Below are 20,633 nucleotides of genomic sequence, written 5' to 3' on the forward strand. Positions count from 1 at the left end.
AAATCAGTTTATTTACAGATTTTGTTTTCTTAAAGTACATTTCAGTTACCAAAGATATTTACACTGGTGTACACAGGGACCACCCTGGTTATTTTACAGTTCTTAATTACAAAAAAACCTCCCCAACCCCTCCACATCCTTGGGTCTGTCTACTGTGCAAAGCTGCTGTGGATGTGAACATGAGCTGAAACTGGCCCAAACCCCAAGTTACAAGGTTATTTACACATAAACAGTAAATGGGTTACTTTTCAGCATCTCCACAACACAGTACAGGGGGAGACCGAACCTCCCAAAAGGTGGCTTTGCTAATGTGTATCAAAAGGCTCTGCAAAATCAAGGAAAAAAAAACCCTAGTAAATGCAGGTTAATTACAGTATCCTTTTTTTCATCTGTATATAATTTTGCATTTAACACTTAAATTACAAATAAGTTCAATAGTTTGCTTTTCTCCATTTTAGTTGGTTTGTAAACACTTCAGATGCACTAAATAACTTGTAAGATTCAACTGTTTGTCTTCTGAAAAGTACTTTGTTTTCCTACTATTCTTAAGGTAGCAAAGATATATGAAAGCTGGAACTGCACACAGTTCCTTGCAGAATAGTCACTTAAAAGGTCTCTGTCACTGTGCTACTGAGGGTCTTCTGCAGGTACACACTTATTCAAGTATTGCAAAAAGCTAAGGCCACTTTTTCAAAAAAGGAAAAGGAACAATATGGGATTTTTCAATCCCTCATTCCACCTTGTGAGCAACAAGCCTTCTCTGAAAGGCAGAAGTACTGACATTCCAGGGCTCGGCTCACAGAGCGTCCTGCTGTTAGAGGTACTTGCACTCTGTGTTCCCACAAGCCTGGGCTTTCCCACCTGGCTCTGAGATCCTTCCCAAGATAGAACAGCATGCCCCCAGTGATGACAGCCACTGCCCCAAACAGCTCACGGGTCTCAGCAAAATGTCCCAGCCTTGAATCTTCTTATGTGGTTGCACCAAGATAACCAGGACGTGGAAATATATTCCTCTTACAAAGGGAAGGTTGGGGAGAGAAGCAGAGAATTCAGCCTGTTTATGGGACCCCAGGCTTCCCCATATATCCTCACTACTAGCCCGACCCAGCCTGACCCTTGCTCCATCGCAGTAATCATCAGCCCACAAGTACTCAACCCGCTTGAGGTTTTGAACATACACTCAACTCAAAGCAACTCAACACGTGCGAGGTATTGAGAAGGCGATTCACGTACGTTCAAGTCATTTTAGGGTTGCTCCCAGCAAGGATTGCTACCAAAAAAATCAGTAATGTCTGCAAAGGAACAAAGCCATTACTTAGACACAGCTTCCTTCTGTCCAAACACCTCTTAAAAATAGTTAGTGCTTCTGTGGAGGGTACTATAGCCAAAAGACAACAGATCTCCAACAGACCCCCATTCCCTGCCAGGCCCGATGCTCAACCTCCTCCCTTCCTGCTGGACAGACCAGAAGTGTTCCTTGAGCCCCTCAGAAGAGCAAAAAGCCCTGGGCATGCAGGACAACCTTCTCAACACTGGCACGGTATCTACAGAACAGAACCTAACCTGATGCTCCAGGTACAAACCGACTCTTCAGGTTTCTGTCCTCTTTGCATAATTGCTACCTATAAAAATAGTAGCAATCCTTGCTATTAAACGAGATACACCCAGGAAAGGGAATCTGAGGTGGTGTCCCAATCAGTGACACCATGCTGGTAAAATCTAGCAGCTTTAGTTTGCTTCTGTCTTAAGCGTCAAAGGGTTTCCTGGTTCAGCATCATGACATTGTAAAATGTACAAATGAATCACTTGAAAAAAAAAAAAAAAAACAGCTGAGCAATGTTCCACCAAGACCACTTGACTTTCAGCCACCCAGAAGGGCCACTACTGTGGGACATAACATGCATATGCCAATTGAAAGTGTCCCTACCCACCATTACCTCCTCCTTGTTCTTCCACTCACAGAGCTCCCATGGATATGGCTCACCACTAACTCACAAGTGAGGCGCTGGCAATACTACATCTGAGAATCTGCATGGATCTCTGGCAAATCCAAGATTTCCCAGTGCTGTCCCTGAAGAGTTACCAGCTGTGCGTCATTGTGCAAAATGCAAATATTCCAATGATAGCTTTCAAAAAATCCCAAACAGTAAACAACCCAACTGAAAAAAAAAAGGTGGAAAAGAAAAATCAAACTGGACCAGTAGAGGAGCAGGAAGCCCAAGAACCAAGCAGATGAATTAAACAATTGAGATCACTCTGCCATGCCTCTTGGGGGCTGCAGCATCTTTGGGGCACACCTCTGAGGGCTTCTAAGTGTCTGTCTACACTCCAGTGCCTGGAGAATCTGACTTTCCTCTGGGTCTTGTTCCAGGTTAGCAAACGGACATCCACTATTAAGGCATCAACGTTTGACCCCAGATTGTCCACGTTCCTCCAAGAAAAACACAAGAACAGGAAGAACAGGTCAGGAACCAGCACTCAGCAGAACAATACTGCAGATGAATCCAGCACCAGATCAACCACGTAACATGGTGCAGAAATTCTGGGGAAGGAAGGGAATAGAAAGAGCTGGGAATTTTCACGTGATTTTTCAGCTCAGGCCCCTCAACTCTCCATCGTCTCTGAGCAAAGTGCTTCGGTTTTTAAGCTCCGCTCCTAGACCTGTTTTTGCGTCCCACCCTTGGTCAGTGAGGTTTGGTTCTTCCTACCTTCACCCCCCTCGTATCTGCCTCATGAAGCTGGAGGTTTTGTGCGAAGAATATGGAGCTCTGGAAGATTCCAAACCAAATGCTCTCTCAAGTTCGTCTGTCTCAAAACACAAGACAGTGCAGCCAACTGCACAGGACACTCTCCTGTAACCCACTTAATAAATTATCTTAAAATAAATTAAAAAAAGCACAAAACATGCAGACAGTCAAGCACCAGACACCGCTTTCTTTGGTGAATACACTCTGTTCTCTAAATTGTTCAAGTAACAGCTTCTCCAATTCATTAGGTGACAGTAAGGGAGAAAGCTGAGGGATTGAAGGCCAAATTTTTGTGAGGAAATATTTTCCACTCCTGCATGTCTCGTGCCTGAGAAAATCCTGAGTATCCATTATCTGGGAGCAGCTGGTGCTCCGGTAAGAGAAGTGCTACACAGTAGGAGGCAAGTTGTCCATGGGCTCATCTTTCACACTTGACATTAGGCAGGCTTTATCTTGCTCTGCCTAGGAGCAAAGCAGCAATAATTCTTTACTTGTAGGCAGGAAGCAACATCATCTAATTTCCCTGGACTGGGCTGGCACCATGCTTGGTACCACATCACAGAAGAAAGATGAAAACCAGCTTCACGGAGAAATTAATTAAATAGGCTCTGAAGCAGAAGGAACTGATGCACATTGTTAGGGCTGCAGGAGAAGATGTGTTAAGATTATAACACTGCTCAGTATGGCAAGTCTCTGTTTATGACCGAAACTCAACCAAACTGTTGCTTCTCCAAATTACTCACATTTCCAAAGACAAGTTGAGTACTGATGGCTGACCACCATTCCAGCAAAACAGCCAGTATCCCAACTTAACCCAACCCTTTCAGGGAACAAGCCAAGCATGTCAAAGCCCCAGGATGGGACCTGAGCAGCTGCTGACAGTTATGTGACATAACTGCATTGGCACATGAACAGTCTTGAGCACTCCTTGAAGCAGCCTCAAGTGAGGGATCAGCTTGTTCCAAACAATAAATACGGTGCGAGGTCTTGGCAGCCAATTCAGGTTCTCTTCATCCCATCTGAACTGCCTGGGAACCCCATGCATGGAAGTCCAGCTGCACCACATGCAGGAAGGAGAGCAGGTCAGGAGTCAGAGAGGCCTGTGACTCTATTGTTGGCAGCTCTGAGCTCACTTCAGCACTGTCAGACAAGCAGCAGCCTCCGCTGTTTCTCGTTTATCTGGTTCAGTACATCAACAGTGTCTCTGATTAAGGCCTCGAAGATCCCATCTGCCAGCTGCATCTTTACACACAGTTCATCCTCGTCGTAGTTCACCCACTGTGCTTCTTCCTCGTGGAGTTCCTGCACCTTGGAGGGTAAGAAAGGCAACACAAACATTACAATTCTGTTGCTTTAAAATAATATTGCCTGCAAAGTTCCAGAAAGAGTCCAAAGCAGAGTGTATCTGACAACAACATATCTGTCTTTGTAAGAGATTACAGGAAACGCTTGGAGTAGCAAAACAAGCACAGTTCTGTTTGAACCAGGCTATTTCACTGTATTAATGTTTTCTACTTTTCACTGTAGTGTCCATTTTACAGGCTTTCATATTCCTGCTCAAGTTTTTCACTTGAAAAGACTCAGCTAATGGGTTATTCTTGGCCAACAGCAGAAGCTCTATTAATTAATTAGTCCCTAATTATGTTTTTGCAAGACGCTGATTCCACGCACCTTAAACTGGTAAGAAATAATGGAAAGGCCTTGAACAGGGCAAGGGGAAAAAGAAAAGATTGCACTGCAGTTCAGTTTATAATATAGTAAGAAAATTTTAGGGAAACAACTAACTTCTAATTCTTCAGCATAGGAAGACAAAATGCTTGCATGTGTTGTAACAGCATTACAGCTCATTTGCACAGAATACTCCATGCTTCGTTGGATTTGACAGCATTACTACAAATGAAATTTTGTACCAGTACATCTGAAAAGTACATATTTCCTTCTATTATTAAATTGTTGACAAAGAAAATCCCCTTTCACTGCTCACTAACAGGTGGGTTTAGTATTAGACTGAAATACATAATTTCATTCAGCAAATCAAGTCTCTCCAAACTCTGGCAGTCTTCAATTAAACTTATTAAAAATCTGTCTTACTGACCATTTCAGTATTACAGACAAACCTTAACACAGCCCAAACTTTTTAGAAAAAAAAGGAATGAGTGCAAACATCACTTGTATTTAAAATGACCAAGAAAACCCATTGAAAGCTCTGTCTCTGCTCACTTCAGCAAAAACCTCCTTTGCCCATAAATCTTACACTCTGAACTCAAAATACATTTGCAGTCTGCAAGTGGGGCAGACACCTACACATTGCCAAACTAAGGTTAAACATACTGAAAAATCCACTAACCCAGGATCAGTATGTAATAGTGTTGTTTCCTGAGACAGAACATAAACTACAGCCCCAACACACTCTCCTCCGTTTGCCTGAGGCTAAACCTCCCAGAAACTGATCTGTTTTAAAGCTGACAGCTGCTGTGGCACAATGATGATTCAATAACCCCAGCACAGTGTGAAGCCCAAGAAAAGCCTGCTATGGGAACCCCAGGGAACTGGCACTGCTGCAGGCTTTGCAGGCATTTATAAGGCCCCAGTTAAGACACGGGGCTTCAGGCTGACAGCTCCTTTCTCCCTCTTTTAAGAGAGCCTGGGGAGAGGGGCAGGGATCTTACCCTACAAACAGCTTTTGGAAGAGTCACGCTGCCTGTTTACAAATCTGTGCTACCACAGCAGGCACATCTTTCCCACACAGCTGTCAAGGACGAGGCATTAATGGCTTCATTAGGCTTGTTACTAATAAGGAAGAAGCAACATTATTTGCAATCAAACTTTGAAGGAGCACTGTAGGTGAGAAATAACTTAAATGGAAGGTTAACAAGTAGAAGATAATTAAGTGTGGGTTTGTGTGAGTCTGAAAAAGACTCCTGAACTTTCACACAGAAATGGGCTGCCTGCAAGCTGTATGTGCTGGTTGTAAATGCTGACAAAGTAAACAGCAGCATGTCCCAAGTCCTTCCATCAATAAAGACGCATAAGATAGAAGCAGCAGTTAGCAGACTGATCATATGCTGTGTGTCTGCTTCATAGACTATTTAGATGAGGAAAGAAAGAGACAGGGGTCATGAAAATAAGAGGTGATGCTGAAAAAGGAGATCCTAAAAGCAGAAGTGATTAGGGAAAAAACAAGAGGGGGCTCAAAGGTAGAAGGTGAAGATGGCTGCTGCAGGAAAATCCTGGAAATGGGGGAAGATCCTGAAGACAAAGGAGGTGGGTGGAGACAAAATCCCCTGGGCATCCCCTGGCATGCCCAGGGATCTGGACTGATGACATCCAAGGCTGGTAACCTGGAGCAGCTGCATGACAGTGACTGACGGATTTTCTGCCCAACCCTCTCAGGCCAGCCTCGACTCCACTGCTGAAAGGTGAAGTCAAGACTTAATGAAGGTAACACTGTGGGAAGAGAGTGAGTAAAATAATCAAGCAGGTTAAAAGCTCTGATCTCACTGGCCTTGAACAAACCCCGATGTCCAGATCCACACTTAAGGTGCTGTTTATTTGGTCTCCTCGACAACTGCATGATGAGACAATTTCTTTATGGTGCTCTAGCAGGGAAAAGAGATACATGGGATAAAGAAGTAAAACTAAACAAAAGAGAAGAAGGTACTTGATCCAGGCAGAGAAAGGCTGGATGTTTAACAGCACCAGAAACAAAAACAGTATCAATGATCAATTTTCTCTTGCCTGTATCATTGCCCCTTCCCTCAGAGGCAGAGTGCACAATTTCCTTTGGCATTAGGAAGACTTCCTCTAGCATACTTTTGGAAAACCGCGAAAATGTGCAATTTGCAGCTGCAGGCAAGTCTTGTTTATAGTGTATTCAGAACACGTGTGGAAACTGCCGTGCTGCTTTGTAGCCCTGGCTGCACCATCTGAGCCAAGGCAGTTGTGACTCCTTTGTCTGGGAAAGGTTTGATCCATTTGCTGTGTTATCACAAACTGCTCCTAAGTAATTGAGACAGTTTCTTTAATATCTGACAACTATCATGGCTTGCATGGAAATAAGCTTTGCTTTGTCTTCAGTACTTTGTACTTTCTCATGAAAAAAGTAAAACTTCACATATTTGATACCAGGAAGCAAGATCTCTATACCTGAAAGAAATTCCATTTGGGTAAAGACAGGAAAGCTACAGTTGTAATGAAACTGAATTCCATTCTACATGGAAAGATAAATAGCGATGAAATGCAGAAGGCTGTGTGGTATTTTTTTCTCTGTGCCTCTTTTTTTGTATGCACTTTTTATTAAAACACAAACAAAACCACACATAAGGGGAGCATGCACACAAATTAAAAACCAGGAGATAACATGGTTATATGATCCTGCTGGCCATCTAGTAAATGTCACAGCACCTAAAAACCCCCACATAAAGTAATATTATCAGAAGGAACTTTAGAGAGTGACTTAGCATGTTTTGATTTTTTTGAGATTCCTGTTCGGAACCATGAATATCTCCTAAATAAACTACATTTCAGGAGTCAGTAGACTATTTGGGAGACTGAAAAGAATAAGCATCCAGATATAAAGTAGTGTCTTGGAAGAAGGCCAGCAGGAAGAAGGCAGACAGGTGCGTTCTCACAGCCCTTTGCTCTCAGAGTGCCTGGAAATCTTATGACAGTATACAAGCAGCCTTTCAGTCTGTTACTGTGCACTCCCCTTGGGTTTAGATCTGAGGTGCTGCAGCAGTGGCCCCTCGAGCTTTCCAATTAAGCCAGCTTGGTAGGAACAGCCCTGCTCTGTTGCAGAGTTTCTGCACAGAGAGAAACATTTTGGCTGGTAAATCAACACATCAGAAAATCATGCACTTTTCAGCTGCTGGCAGACTCCTCAGGTGTGAAAACCAAACACATAGGTTTGGCAGTATCATGTGAGCTCTGCTTTCTCAAGCTCCAGATAAAAGAGAAGGGGGCCTGGCAGGGAAAGCAATGGCAGAGTTTGTTCTAGCCCCATGCAAACACATCAGCACAGGGAGTTTTGGCTGAAGATCCAAATGGAAAAAAAAAAAAGGAGTGGAAAGGATCTATTGTCAGCACCTGAACTTAAATAAGGAGATATGAGGGTTTTTGCTGTAGTTTAAATTTGAAAGATGCTGGCAGCCCTGATGTACCAAAATGTACATTTGACAAAATGTACATTCTCCACAAAGAACAGATGGTACGCATGTGATAAAGGAACAACATGAAGGGACAAGAAGGGAAGAAAGCAAACACTTAGACATTCCTTTAACTTCATTTTAAACAAAGCAGCTTGTTTACTGAAAGCGAAAATTTGTTGTAAATGGTGGTAACTGCAGCAAATATCCAGCAGATCAGAGGGAACCCTGAAGAATCCCAATACAAATCCTTTCTGAGGACAGAGATGCCTCAAGAGATTGAAGACAAAAAAAAAATGCTGCAGAAAGGAGAGGAGGAATACGTTCTTTTGTCACTGGCACTAAAACATGACTCACCACACTGGTGTCAATACTGGCAAAGCACAGACCAAAGCGAAAATGCAACTAAAAGTGCAGTGACTGGAAGAAGAAGCAAAGCTGAAGGCAGAGCAAGAAGGTGAAGGATTAATCCATCCTGTTGTTCCTTTAGTTCCCAGCAGGTGTGGTGGCCAACCCACAGGTCCCAGTGTCACAGACATCACCAGTGCTGCTTCTCCTGCTGTGCTCCTTCCCACAGGGATGAACCTTCCACTGGGAATTAAGTTTAATATGATAAACCCGGAACAGTGCACCCAGGCATAATCAAGGAGAGAATAAGTTCAGTAAAACAGTATTTTACTGTCATTTGTTTCTGCGCCTACAGAAGAAATAGAAGTCATGCCCAGCTCCTGGGTCAGACAGTACTGGACAATCAGGTGTGCTCAATCTCAGTATCACTAAAGTTGTCTCAACAGAAAACTGTGAAGGGATGTTTTCATTTTAGGTTTATTTTGACTTAAAATGGAAATGAAGAAACTGGGAAGAAACTATGCTCCAAGTTTAAATGCAAGTAACAGAAGCCTAAGAATGTTCATCTCTGTTTTAAAAGAGGTTTTATTTTAACAGTAGTTGTCTTTACAAGCATCAAAAGAAAGTGGAGAATCAATCAGCTCATGTATGTATTCATATGACATCCCCTACGCATTGCAGTGGTGTATACTGGCTACATCTTCACAAAAACCAGAACTAAGTATTTTGAACTCTGATTTTCAAAGACAATTCTACAACACCTAAATCTACAAAAAACATCTCATTTTCTCTTTCAGGAAATTGCTCTCTTGTACTACTTGAATACACTTTCAACAAAATGTGGAGAATTCTAAAACTGGCCTCTCAGTTTAGGGCTACCCCTTGAGCCAACTGGGGATAGGCAGAGGGTCTTACACCTGTATATCCTCTTCTGGCCTTGGATCTGTGTTACCACAGAATTCATGACCTTAAACTGGGGTTGACTAGGAGACAGAGAAAGCTGTCCAAATACTTCATGTTTCATAGAGATTTTAATAAAATAGAGTTCATTTTCTCTTGCCTTATCCCCTTAGATTTTCAGCTATAAGTTCCTCTCATAGTGCCTCACATCACAGTACAAATTTGTAAGCAATGCCCCTGGGACTGCCTTATTGCTAAATCATGCCCTGCTGCAACCTTCACAGAGTTATTCCCAGTCTTCAGCTGAAGTTTTATTACCATATTCTTGTGAGAACAAAATAAAGTTAAACACATTATTTATTAGGCCAAACTTGTCCAAGCTCCATTAATCTTTGATGTCTGGGTCTGCATGTAAATCACAAACTGGACTGTCTGAACTTCAAACCTCACCTGAAGCACTCTGGATGCCTTCAAGTAGAAAAAACTTTTCCAGTCAGGAATCTTTCTTTCTGGCTACGTTGCAAAAAAATTAGGAAGCTGGTACACGTGCATAATAGCTGTAATATTAGTTCCCTTGGGGATCTAAACACAGAACTTTCTTGTGCATGCTTCAACAACCTCCACATCCCAGAATCAAGTGTATCAGGATGTATTGGGATCTATAAATAGATATTCTGTTTAAATACAATTAAACTCCTGTGTTGGAAACCCTCCAGTGATGGGCAATTAAAAGACCACACAACCCATGACTCCAAATTACTTATATGTGCTTGTTGTGTGGAATCAATTCCAGGTGTAATTAAGTGAAGCACAGTGCTAATGACGACTCATATTCCCAAGCAGAACCTTCACTATCATTACAGCCAATAAAGATGTTAATCATCCTGGCAATACAAGCCAACAAAATAACTTTCAAAAACTGTACACAGCCAGACAAGCTCCATCTTAGGCTGTTTTAACACTGAACTGTCTCTGCCCTAGTGGCAGTTGCATTCATAGTTTAATTACATTCTCTGTATCACTGTCTCAAATTAAATAATATTACTTCAAAATAGAAACATTTTAAATTAAAGTAAGAGGAAAACCATATTCCCTTCTCAAAGAAAAAGTTTACTGTCAGTCAAATATTTCAGTGTTTCCTTCTGGAAATTCATGCTTTTAACTTTTTGGGAGTGAGTGAATTTATACTGCAGTCAAATGAGCAGGCAGAATTAACTCAAGTCACCTTCCCTCACTGGCACTGGACCTCTGACAGCTCCTGTACACTTTGTATTTTTTAAACAGCTTGACTGAATACTGAAAATACACTCATATGCCAAACTTCAGTCTGGTGAACAGTATCTGACACAACTGCTTGTTTTCACACACTTACCAGTATGTGATCCACCCGGTCTCGTTTCTTCCGCCCAAATTTCATCATCTTCTGCCAGTCTGTTTTGTGATTAGGCTCTTTCCTCAGGCTGAATAACTTCAGTACTTCAGCTGCAATGAAGTTCTACAGAACAGTAAAGGTGAGACTTGTCACATTTGGGCTAAGAAATTAAAGGTATGCACAAAGCAGTTCCCCTAAAAAGTCACACTATAGAATTCACATCAGCTGTCAGGACAATTATTAAACCCAGAAGTTGGCGGGGGGAAACCAAGACACCCACTGCTGTAACAGCCTGCAGAACAGACACTTTCAACACTACACAAACAGAAGATTGTTACAATTTATTTTATGGGAAAACATTAAAGAAAAGCAGGGTGGGAATTAGATGTCCTTGTCCCATGCCCCTGCTGTCCCCAGCCACATGCTTTTGAAAATCTTCTCAACTAAGGACTGAGTGATTTAGATACTATTTCTTTCTTTTCTTTGATTTTCTGGACACATAACACACCGTATCTTCAGCAGGTTAATCAAAATTTAATCAACCCCCTCAATTTCAGAAGAAACAGTGCAGGTGGGAAGTTTTCATTTGTGTCCTGATGAGCCATATGGAAGGTTCTTTGTGGAGGGCTTTAAGGGAGACAGGCTTTTTCTCAATGTCCAGCCCTGCAAGTTTAACCTAGGTCCAGTTAGGCTCTTGTTGGTCCCCCAGGCTCTGTGATTTTGTCCTTCCTTGAGCGCTACCACCTATAACATGGAGGCCTCCTTTGGCTTGTCAAATACAACCATGTCCTCACTAGTCAAATTTTGGGTTCCTCTGGGCAGCTCCTGCTGTCCTCAGAGAGGCTGGCATATGTGTCTGACTGAAAAATCTAGCTCATCCCATTTGGCCCAATCCTACCATTGGATCCATTCCAGTTTAGCCATACGGAGCTCCACAGAAATCTGCTACAGCAGCAGCCTGTCAGCATACCAATTTTACAAGATCAAGTTCATCCTGACAGTTCTGCACAGAGCACTGAGGTTTAAAAACAACCAGCAGCAGTCATAAGGACAGGGAGGCCAAACTGTTAAAGGACCTCTCTGACATATTTTCTTTCAGGTTGGCAATCTCCTTTCTTTTCTCAACTCATCTCTTGCTGGATACACCTCTTATGATCTTCCAATACTAAGGTAAATGCCAGTTCAGTGTTTTTCATCTTACTTTCCCTGCTCAGCAAAGATTTCTTCCTACCTTGATTTCATCCAGATCATTTGGATCTTTGACTCGGCGAAAATAAGCAGATGCAATCCTACATGGTTTCATCCAAATGGGTTGATTCAGATTAGGATCCTCAGCGAAGATTTCCCCAAAAATCTCTCTCGTTAAATCAAATACCACCTGAACAAAGGAAGAAGTAAAAGTTATGGCTTCTCATTGTCCATGATAAATTTTCAAAGGAGAAGACCAAAATGTCTGAAGACCATACCTTTCTGTAAACCTGCTTGTTTATGGTGTCTGTATCCTGCTCTTGGAGGGTACCACTAAGATCTGTTTTAAGGCTGCAGCTTTGAAGATTGTGACCCAGCTCTTTCAGTTTCCAGAGTTCCTCAGCTGCTGCATGCACCATCCCTTCCACCTCGACCGCAGTGTGAGGGACCGCCAGAGGCTCCTCGCTTGGCTTTGTCAGCACTTTCTGTGCCTCTGCCTGGGGCAGCACTGCTGGTTCCTCAGCTTGTTTCTTCTGCAGCTTACGGGAACTCAGGCCATAGTCCTCATCAAACCAGTCTTGATCATCTCCCAGCACACTCAGGAACTCCTGGTTGAGCTCCAGCTCTGCCAGTCTCTTGGCAAGCTCCTCCTGGCCACTGGCACCAAAGACAGGACTCTCCTGTGAATCAAGAGGCACAGAATAAACGTGAAAGCGGTGTCACACTGTTGTCTCGCTCAGCTTACATTTTTAAATGCTTTACTGATGTAGTTGGCAATAAATGGCTACCAAAACAAGCCACGCACTGGGATACACAAAAACATCTAAGACGCATACAGAACATACAGGTAACCTCCACATCATCCAACAGAACTCGGGAGAGAAACTGTGCCACACCACATTCGTGACTCTATCATCCCCAGTCAAAGACACAATCAACTCTTAAAATCAGTGCAAGATGTCTGCTACTCACTGGTCTGGGACACATGTCTGGAGAGGAAAGCTCTTCTCTGTCATCTTCCAAATCAGAGCTTAGGAAGAAGTTATTCAGTCTGTCTGAAATCTGCTTTTCAACCTGATGGGGTGGGGTAGCAGCTTCCTCCTTCACCTCACACAGCTCCTGGTTGCTGAGCTGGATTTTCTCATTCTTGATCTTCTTTATTTGCTGCAACTGATTGACTGTGTCTTTCACAAAATCTCTTAGTAGACTGTCTGTCAGCAAACTGACCTTTTCCAGCTGGTCTTTTGACTTTTCTTCCTCTCTAAGAGGCAGGCTGAGCTGTGCTTCTAGCTGATTCTTTTCTTTTGTCAGCAAATCCAGCAGTGGAGTTGCAGGCTTCTCTACGACACCAGGAGAGAGATCATCTAACTTTTCAGCACATTCCTCTCCCAGTGTCTTCTGCCTCTCCAGTTTTTCAGAAAGGAAATCTGACAGGTCATCTGACTGAACAGTGGAAATCTCATCCACAACACTAGAAGTGAGAGGAGTGTGGCAGGCCTCCTCTTTTACAGCATCCTTCAGGTAATCCACCACTGACAGGTCCTGTGCAAATGAACCAGTAGCTGCAGAAATCTCTGTTGTGTTGTTTGCTTTAGATGATAACTCCACATCAACCTTTTCCTCAGCTGAGGCTTCTGAAACAGCTGTGTCCACAGGAGCTTCATCCTGGGAATAGTTCTCTGTTGCATTTCTGCTCTGGCTTTCAGCTTCTTTGCCAGGTTTGGAACTTTCTCTATCTTTCTGCTCAGCTTTGTGTTGTTTCTCCAGTCTATCATCAAAGAATGAATCTTCATCATCCTTATTTGTGTCTAAATGGCTATAGATACTTTCTGTCATGTGAGAGATTTTCTCGGGAGGAGCAAAAATACCATGCTTTTCTCTGCAATCAAAATATTTAATATCATTGTAAGTTCCATTGTTGTTTCCTTCAGGTTTATCTAACTCCACGCCAGCCCAAAACCCTTTGGCAAATTTAGTCAGCCCTTTGAACCGCAATGTTCCAGGCTGGACTTTACTCACAAGTACTCTATCTCCAATGTTGAAACTGGACAAACTATCTGTTTCTTCTGTGATTGAAGCTGAAGCCCACAGTGGTGAACAAGTAGGAGCCTGTTCTTGCTCCGCATCTCTGCGTTCAGTATTTTTCAGAAGTTCTGTTGGGGACTTCAGTTCCAGCAGCCTCTCTGAGTGCATGCTGCCAGAGAGAGACCTGTCACTGAGGCACTCACTGATTTCACCATCACTGCCCAGGCTGGTGGACCTGCTTCGGCTGGCCTGGGTTTGCTGGGACTGCTCCCTCAGCGACTCCCTGTTAGCAGAGAGCAGGGATCCCTCAAAGTCATCTTTGTAGCATTCCCCAGGCAGCGTTTCTTCCGCTGAAGCTTGTTTTCTGGAAGAGGATCCTTCAAAGTCTTCAAGGTACGATGGCTCTTTTTGACTCAAGAGCTGTTCTGAAAGCAGATCACCTTTCTCCCCTGCAGGCTTGCTGAGCTTGTGAGAAATCTCCTCTATGCTTGGGCCACTTACAGCAACTTTATTTGACTGTCTCTGTTCTAAGATTTCTTCTGTATCATGAAGACTTTCCAACGCTACATCTAACAGTTCCTTCTGAGAGTGTTTGTTTTCAGAGCAGTGACCCAGTGAACTCTCCCGTCCTTCATCTAATGTTAGCAAGACATCAGAACTCTCCACAGGCTTAACATAAGAACCTTCACTCTCATATTCCTCTGACTTTATGTATTCCAGTTCTTCTATAATCTCAGGTTTATGGCTAATGGTAGAACCAACACTGGATGCATTTATCACTTTGTTCACTGACTCAAGGGATATCCTGCTAATGTCTTTCATATCTTTGAGATGAGCTGAAGAAGGGGAACTATCTGAGAAATCACCAGATCCTTCTATGGAACTCTTTGGTAAGACTAAAGCCAAGGAAGCTGCTCCAGAAGGTTCTCCTACATGGACAGCTGTCACAGCCACCTTCTTGGTGTGCACAGACACTGACCTCTCAGTTCTTGATGACACAGCATCTTGAAGGAAAATAAAAAGCTAGTTTCAGCAGATTGTAAAACCCACATTGTATTATTGCAAACTGCAATCACAGACAACTAAATTAATATCAAGGCTGCTATGTTAAAAGACAATACAAACTGGTGCCTCGGAAACATGTACTCTGGCTGTCCTATGAACATAAGAAACTTCCATTCAGTTCCAGGGTTATAAAGCTTTCTTTCTACTTTTTCCTTTAACCAGTATCCCAAGGTAAGAACCCGGTTTTTTGTTCACAATGAAGATTAGAAAGAAAGATAATGAGATAATCATGAACAGCAAACCAGTGAAAAGCATCTGAACTCAAGTGGTAAAGGAACAAGAGACAAAAGAAAGTAAAAAGGTTGTCACTTAATTTTGGTTTCATATACACCTCAGAAAGAGTAAACTAAATACTGTGAATACACAGGTTGCTCTGCAAAAGCAGATCCTGGTAAATAAAACTTAAAAAATTACAGCTTCATCACTATCATCTTATGAAGTTTCCATCCTCTCTTAAAGGGAGGATTCACCCTTTTTGTGAATCAAGAAGGAAAAGGTTCAATAATTTTAAAACAATTGGTCTTCAAGATCTTAAATCTGTAGTATGGATTCTTCCAGTTACATACCTGCATGTTCTGAAATGGATTCCAAAGATGCTCTGGATCTCTCTGACTCAGTCAGTGATTTCCAGTTTTTAGCTGTCTCGGGCCTAAATTGGAAAAATCAAATTGCATGAATTACAGTTACACCAGAGGGTGATGTTTGGTTGTTTTTTTTTAATAGATAAAAATGGAAATACAAGCATGTAAAATTGTATCACCACACCAATGTGGCATTATAATTATAACATAAATAGTGTGCTTTGTCAACATACTGTGACTTTAGAAAATAGGAATGGGGACAGAGGAGAGTCTGGTGAGTCCTGGAAAGTAATTTTTAAAAAAAGATTAATCAAACTTTATCTCTTTCCAGGAAAAAAAAAAGAGAGAGAGAAAAAAGTTGGGCTGCTTCTGTTGTTTTTTTTTTTATTTGAATGCACTAAAATTGCACCATCTGCTGGAGAAAATGAAATGCTTAAAAATACAGCAGGAAGTGCAGAAGACAGCTGAATTCTCTACCCTTTAAAACCTAAGATCTAAACCAGATTTAAGTTGCAAAGATGAATGGTTTGCCTTACACAGTGCAGTGGACATAATGAGTGACCAAAATGGCAAGAAGAAAGTGCCTTCAGGCTGCTAATCCATGCAAAGCATCTGGCAGAATTATTGCACAATGAAAAATTATTATTTAAAAAATATTTTAAAAAACTGAAAATCGAGCCTGAAAGGCTGGGCAGAAGAAAAGTGATGTGTTTAAGATAACAGACACAATAAATCTTATCTGTTTTGGGTCTGGTGACAGCAGCAAATAGGTCAATTGGATACTGCCAATGTCCAGTGCTTTAAGGCAGAGCAGTTAACAGCTTTCCTTGCATCCATGGTTTTCACTAAAACAGCAATCAGTTCCAGAATAATCTCAAAAAGAAAGAGAAATCTCAGCTACCTGTGGAGCGATGGTGCCTTGATCTTAGGTTTTTCAGCAGCAGCTGAGGACAGAGTTTTAATCTGAGGTTTGGCTGTTGGTGATGCCTCCAGATCTTGGTTCAGCTCTGCTTCAGTCTTCTTGATAAACTCATCGTATGACTGCACATGGAAAACAATTCCAGCTGTTAATACACTAAACCACAACTATAATTCAACAATCAAAACCTATTAAGTGAATATACACTTGGTTTCTCTAGAAACCAATCTATTTAACTTTCGCAAGACCTACAGCTGCAAATCCTAGAAATTTTAGTATCACTAATCTTTAATCCCAGCTAGGATAGTAATGTGTATAAATGTACATAACCCCCAGAATGCTGCTACCAACTCATTACAGATAGACATTTTAAAAGGGAATGGCATTTTTGCCTCAAGGCTCTGGCTCATGATTGGAAATGGTTAAATAGCTAGGTTGGATGGAGCTTTGAGCAACCTGGTCTAGTGGAAGGTATCCCTGCTCATAGCAGGGCGACTGAAATGAAAGGATTTTCAAGGTTCTTGCCAACCCAAACTGTTCTGTGATTCTGTATAACAGTCACACTTCTATCAGAACAATGTGTCTTTCACAGCTGTTGATACAGTATTATGCCAACATCCATACTATAAAAATTTATCCAAGGCCAACAATCTTTTACTTTGCCCTTCTTTCTTCTGTTCCTAACCTCCAGTTGTTTGATCAAACTGGCTTCCTGGGCCTTCAGTCTCTCCTTTTGTCTCTTTTTCTGCTCCTTTTTCAGCTGATAAACCACAGATTTCCTTTTCCGTAGTTCATCCTTCAGGGCCCTGATGCGTCCTTCGATGTCACTTTGATCAGAGGTGGTTTCTGAAAAAGTTTGGTTTTAGTCTTTACAAACTTGGGCCTCACACAACAATTCTAAACAAAGCAATAAACAGTCATTCAATAATTACAAAATAGAGTCCAAGAAAAATGTCAAAGAATTTAATGTCAACATATTATTTAACATGGTAAGACTCTTAAGGTGGGAATTCAGATTCTAAACACTCCTATGTGTGTAAGATATAAAAAGGTGTTGCATCTTGCTTAATTTAAAAGAGATAGGCTCTGATACAATAACTTGTTATAAAATGTATTCACACTGACCACACATTTATGGTCTTCAACATTAGCTGCTTGTCATGTTGGGTACTGCAGAAATTCATTTTCTGACATATTTAAAAATACAGCTCAAAGCTGCACACCAAAAGTATATCTCAAACACAGGCTTGTAATTGTATTACCAATTTTCAAGTTGCAGAGTATAGTTCATTGATAAGAATGTCACTTGGGACAGTGGACTTCAAGCCAAGTATAAGTTTCTGGCCCATGCAGATTTTGTATCACCTAGACTAAGTACATCTATGAAATACAGAGCTGGATGGCCAACAGCTGGAAGGGAAGTCAGTTTGAACAATGCAGGGAGTGTCACTGTTCCCAGATACTCAGACCTAGTCTCTGCATGGTAACATAATTCTACCAATAACTCTGATTTTCTTATTTCTGCCATAACAGCTTTCCTTATTTCCTCTTTGTCTCTCAGACTGCCTCAGTCTCTCATTAGTTTTTTATTCCACTCACCTGACCACGTCCACTTGTTTCTTGTTTTAAATGTATACCAACATAGTGCAAAACAAGATCCTTGTCCCAGATTGGTGCTACCACAATTAACTATCAAAAACTCTTCAAAGTATTTCCCTGACATAGCCTTACTGGAGCCCCTCCCTGAGCTGATGGGCCCCTTCCTCTTCTATAGCTGCCACTCCTAAGAGGAGGATTTTGGCTGGTTTGTTTTTCTAATGCTTAGTATCATCTGTAATTTTTTCTAGATGCTCATAAATGCCAATTACTTTATTTAGTAATTTAGAAGGTCATTTACCAATATGCTTTGGTCAGCTAGCAGGAATAGATGACATTTCCCTAATCCATCTCATTTCTGAACATAACAAACCACCATAATGAAGGATTCCATTCTTAACAACAACCAGTAAATGCAATCAAACTATTGTATTCTTTTTGCATCAACAAGTGTTGTTCAACATATAAAGAATTTTAAAAAAAGAAAAAAAAACCCACACAAAAAGAATGGAACCTCACTTGCTAATCAGGAGCACTTTGTGATGCCACTGTAATTAACTGCTCCTCCCTAACAGTAAGTGACTAGAATGTAATTACAACACTTCTTGATCAACTCAGAAGGGAAAGATCTGCACATGTTTTCATCGTTGACGATCTTGTCTACGCATGCATCAGACTGACAGGGCAATGACTTCACTGCTACTCAGCAGGCCAGAATATTTGTCTCTTTACAGTGGAATGATTTATTGTGAAACCAGCACCAGCCTGATCAGCTTCCACCTTTCTGTAGAATCTGAGATCAAAGACTGTCAGTATTTTATTTTACACAAGTTTTTTTTCATGACCACTGTTGCCTGCTCAACATTTCATAATGGCTTCCTTACATGAGTGCTGAATCAGAGCTTTAAAATAACTTTATCAAGGTGCTGAAAGCTTCACTGTGTTGGAAACTGCTCTCCAAACAGAACCCCAACACAGATTACTCAGTGCAAATATGTAGATATTTCTCACAGTAAGCTACCAACCATCACAAACAACAGACAGTACATACAAGAGAACCTGCTAATTCTTTTTCCACTGAAGACTTACCATTAACAAAAAACAAGGAAAATGTTATCTCATTTCCCAAGAAGCATTTTGTGCTGCTCTATCAATTGTGGAAAACAAGATGTTCAAGAGACTAAAAGCACGGAAAGAGTAAAAAAAGACTTCCCAGGTGAACAGAGTGGACAACAGTGACCCACTGGATGGTGGCTCAGGAACCCCTGCAATCCACATGACTGAGAGCACAGCAGGGAAATGGCTGTTCTATACCACTTCACTTCCAGCATTCCTCCCCTCAGCATTTACTGGCAGCCAGCTTGGGTACTGGATAAGGGGTATAATGAATCCATACAGGAAATTTTACAGCTCAAATTGCCACCTTAGGCCCTATTTTACTGCGCACAGACCAAACACTCCTCTAAAAATAAATCCCTATGTCCTGCAGCATCCACTGATTCTGCATGTGGCAGAGTAGGCCCAAAGGTCTCTCCCATATTGCCATGTAACAGAGCTGTTCTGCTTCTGCAGCTGGGTGCAGAAGCAGGGATTTTTAAATCCTAGGACCACCTTTAACTACCGACTCTTATCTTCTTCATCTCTGTTTGCAGAACCTGTACCACTTTCTACAAGAAGATATAAAGTAAAAACCTTCTTACATTAAGATTTTCTTCCGCTGAAGAGATCAAATTGCATATGGGAAAATAGTCCCATCAACCTCAAGCCTTGGCCTTGGCCATTTCCAGGAATTTGTCTGCTTCCCCACACCTATGTCTGCATTTCCAGTTTGTTAACTGCAAAAGCTTAGAAAAAGCAGTTTAAACCCAAGTGGGGATTACACTTACCTGACTGTGTCATAGATAAAGATTCATCAGACCAGTTGTGAGATGTCTGGTGGGACTTCACAGGTGAACGTAGCTGTCCTCCATTTCTGTGACTGCCTTTGCTGGAGTCTTGTTTTGATACAGATATGCTGCTTTTGAGAGGAGACTGAGAGAGGAAAAGGATAAATAAGAAATTGCAGTTTGAAAGTAAAAGATCACTGTCATCAGGAACCAGTTACAAGGACAGAACAGCATGACAAGAGGACAACTCAAACAACGGTACCTATTCAACAATCTTAAGAATTTGCTAGACAATAAAACAATAATACCAACAGCAGCAACAGCTGACTGCTTACTTCGAGCCTAGATTTCAATAAACCTGCTTAGACTACTCTACCACCTAAGTAAACTGACATGGCTCTGACTCACAAGTGTTCAATACATATGTGTCATCTGCAGCAATAGTAACTCCTAGTAAATAAACTAATGAAATTAACCACTTCGTGTAAAGGGTGGAAGATGACATTTTGAATCAGTGAAACAACACAGCACTATTTTTCTGAGGCCAGGCAAAAATTCAAAGAGCAAATGTTTTTCCGAAATGCTGCTTAATGCTTCAACATTATCCTACATACCTTTAAAACCCCCTGGACATAACTTCTGGCACACATTAGACACATTTTATTATCTCCTCAGCAAATTTGCAAGAAAACATTTGTAATCAGTCTGGATCAACAGTTCTTTTACCCCACAGACACTGCACTTTCTGTCTTATTGAGCACAGGGCAAAGTTATTGGGACGAAATTCATCAAAATTATCATCCAACTAGAAATAACAATTGGAATAGAATGATAAGGCAGAATTAAGCAGCAAGCAGATACA

General features: G+C 41.6%; 1 protein-coding gene across 3 annotated transcripts in view; it reads right to left on the bottom strand.

Moving 5' to 3' along the window:
• CEP350 (centrosomal protein 350) overlaps nucleotides 1-20,633 on the bottom strand; it is a 70,190-nt gene continuing 49,557 nt past the window's right edge. For 2 of the 3 annotated variants that reach the window (XM_062497846.1, XM_062497844.1), the window contains 9 exons: nucleotides 19,772-19,916; nucleotides 16,948-17,135; nucleotides 16,272-16,411; nucleotides 15,356-15,438; nucleotides 12,672-14,728; nucleotides 11,978-12,379; nucleotides 11,743-11,889; nucleotides 10,512-10,634; nucleotides 1-4,055 (listed from right to left, as the gene is read on the bottom strand). In XM_062497846.1, coding sequence (XP_062353830.1) covers nucleotides 3,891-4,055; nucleotides 10,512-10,634; nucleotides 11,743-11,889; nucleotides 11,978-12,379; nucleotides 12,672-14,728; nucleotides 15,356-15,438; nucleotides 16,272-16,411; nucleotides 16,948-17,135; nucleotides 19,772-19,916 — 3,450 coding nt within the window. In that variant the 3' untranslated portion in view covers nucleotides 1-3,890. The remainder of the gene's footprint in view (nucleotides 4,056-10,511; nucleotides 10,635-11,742; nucleotides 11,890-11,977; nucleotides 12,380-12,671; nucleotides 14,729-15,355; nucleotides 15,439-16,271; nucleotides 16,412-16,947; nucleotides 17,136-19,771; nucleotides 19,917-20,633) is intronic. The other variant, XM_062497845.1, reaches the window with a different exon arrangement.

This window comes from Cinclus cinclus, chromosome 8, assembly GCF_963662255.1.
Source record: "Cinclus cinclus chromosome 8, bCinCin1.1, whole genome shotgun sequence".
Taxonomy (NCBI): Eukaryota; Metazoa; Chordata; class Aves; order Passeriformes; family Cinclidae; genus Cinclus; species Cinclus cinclus.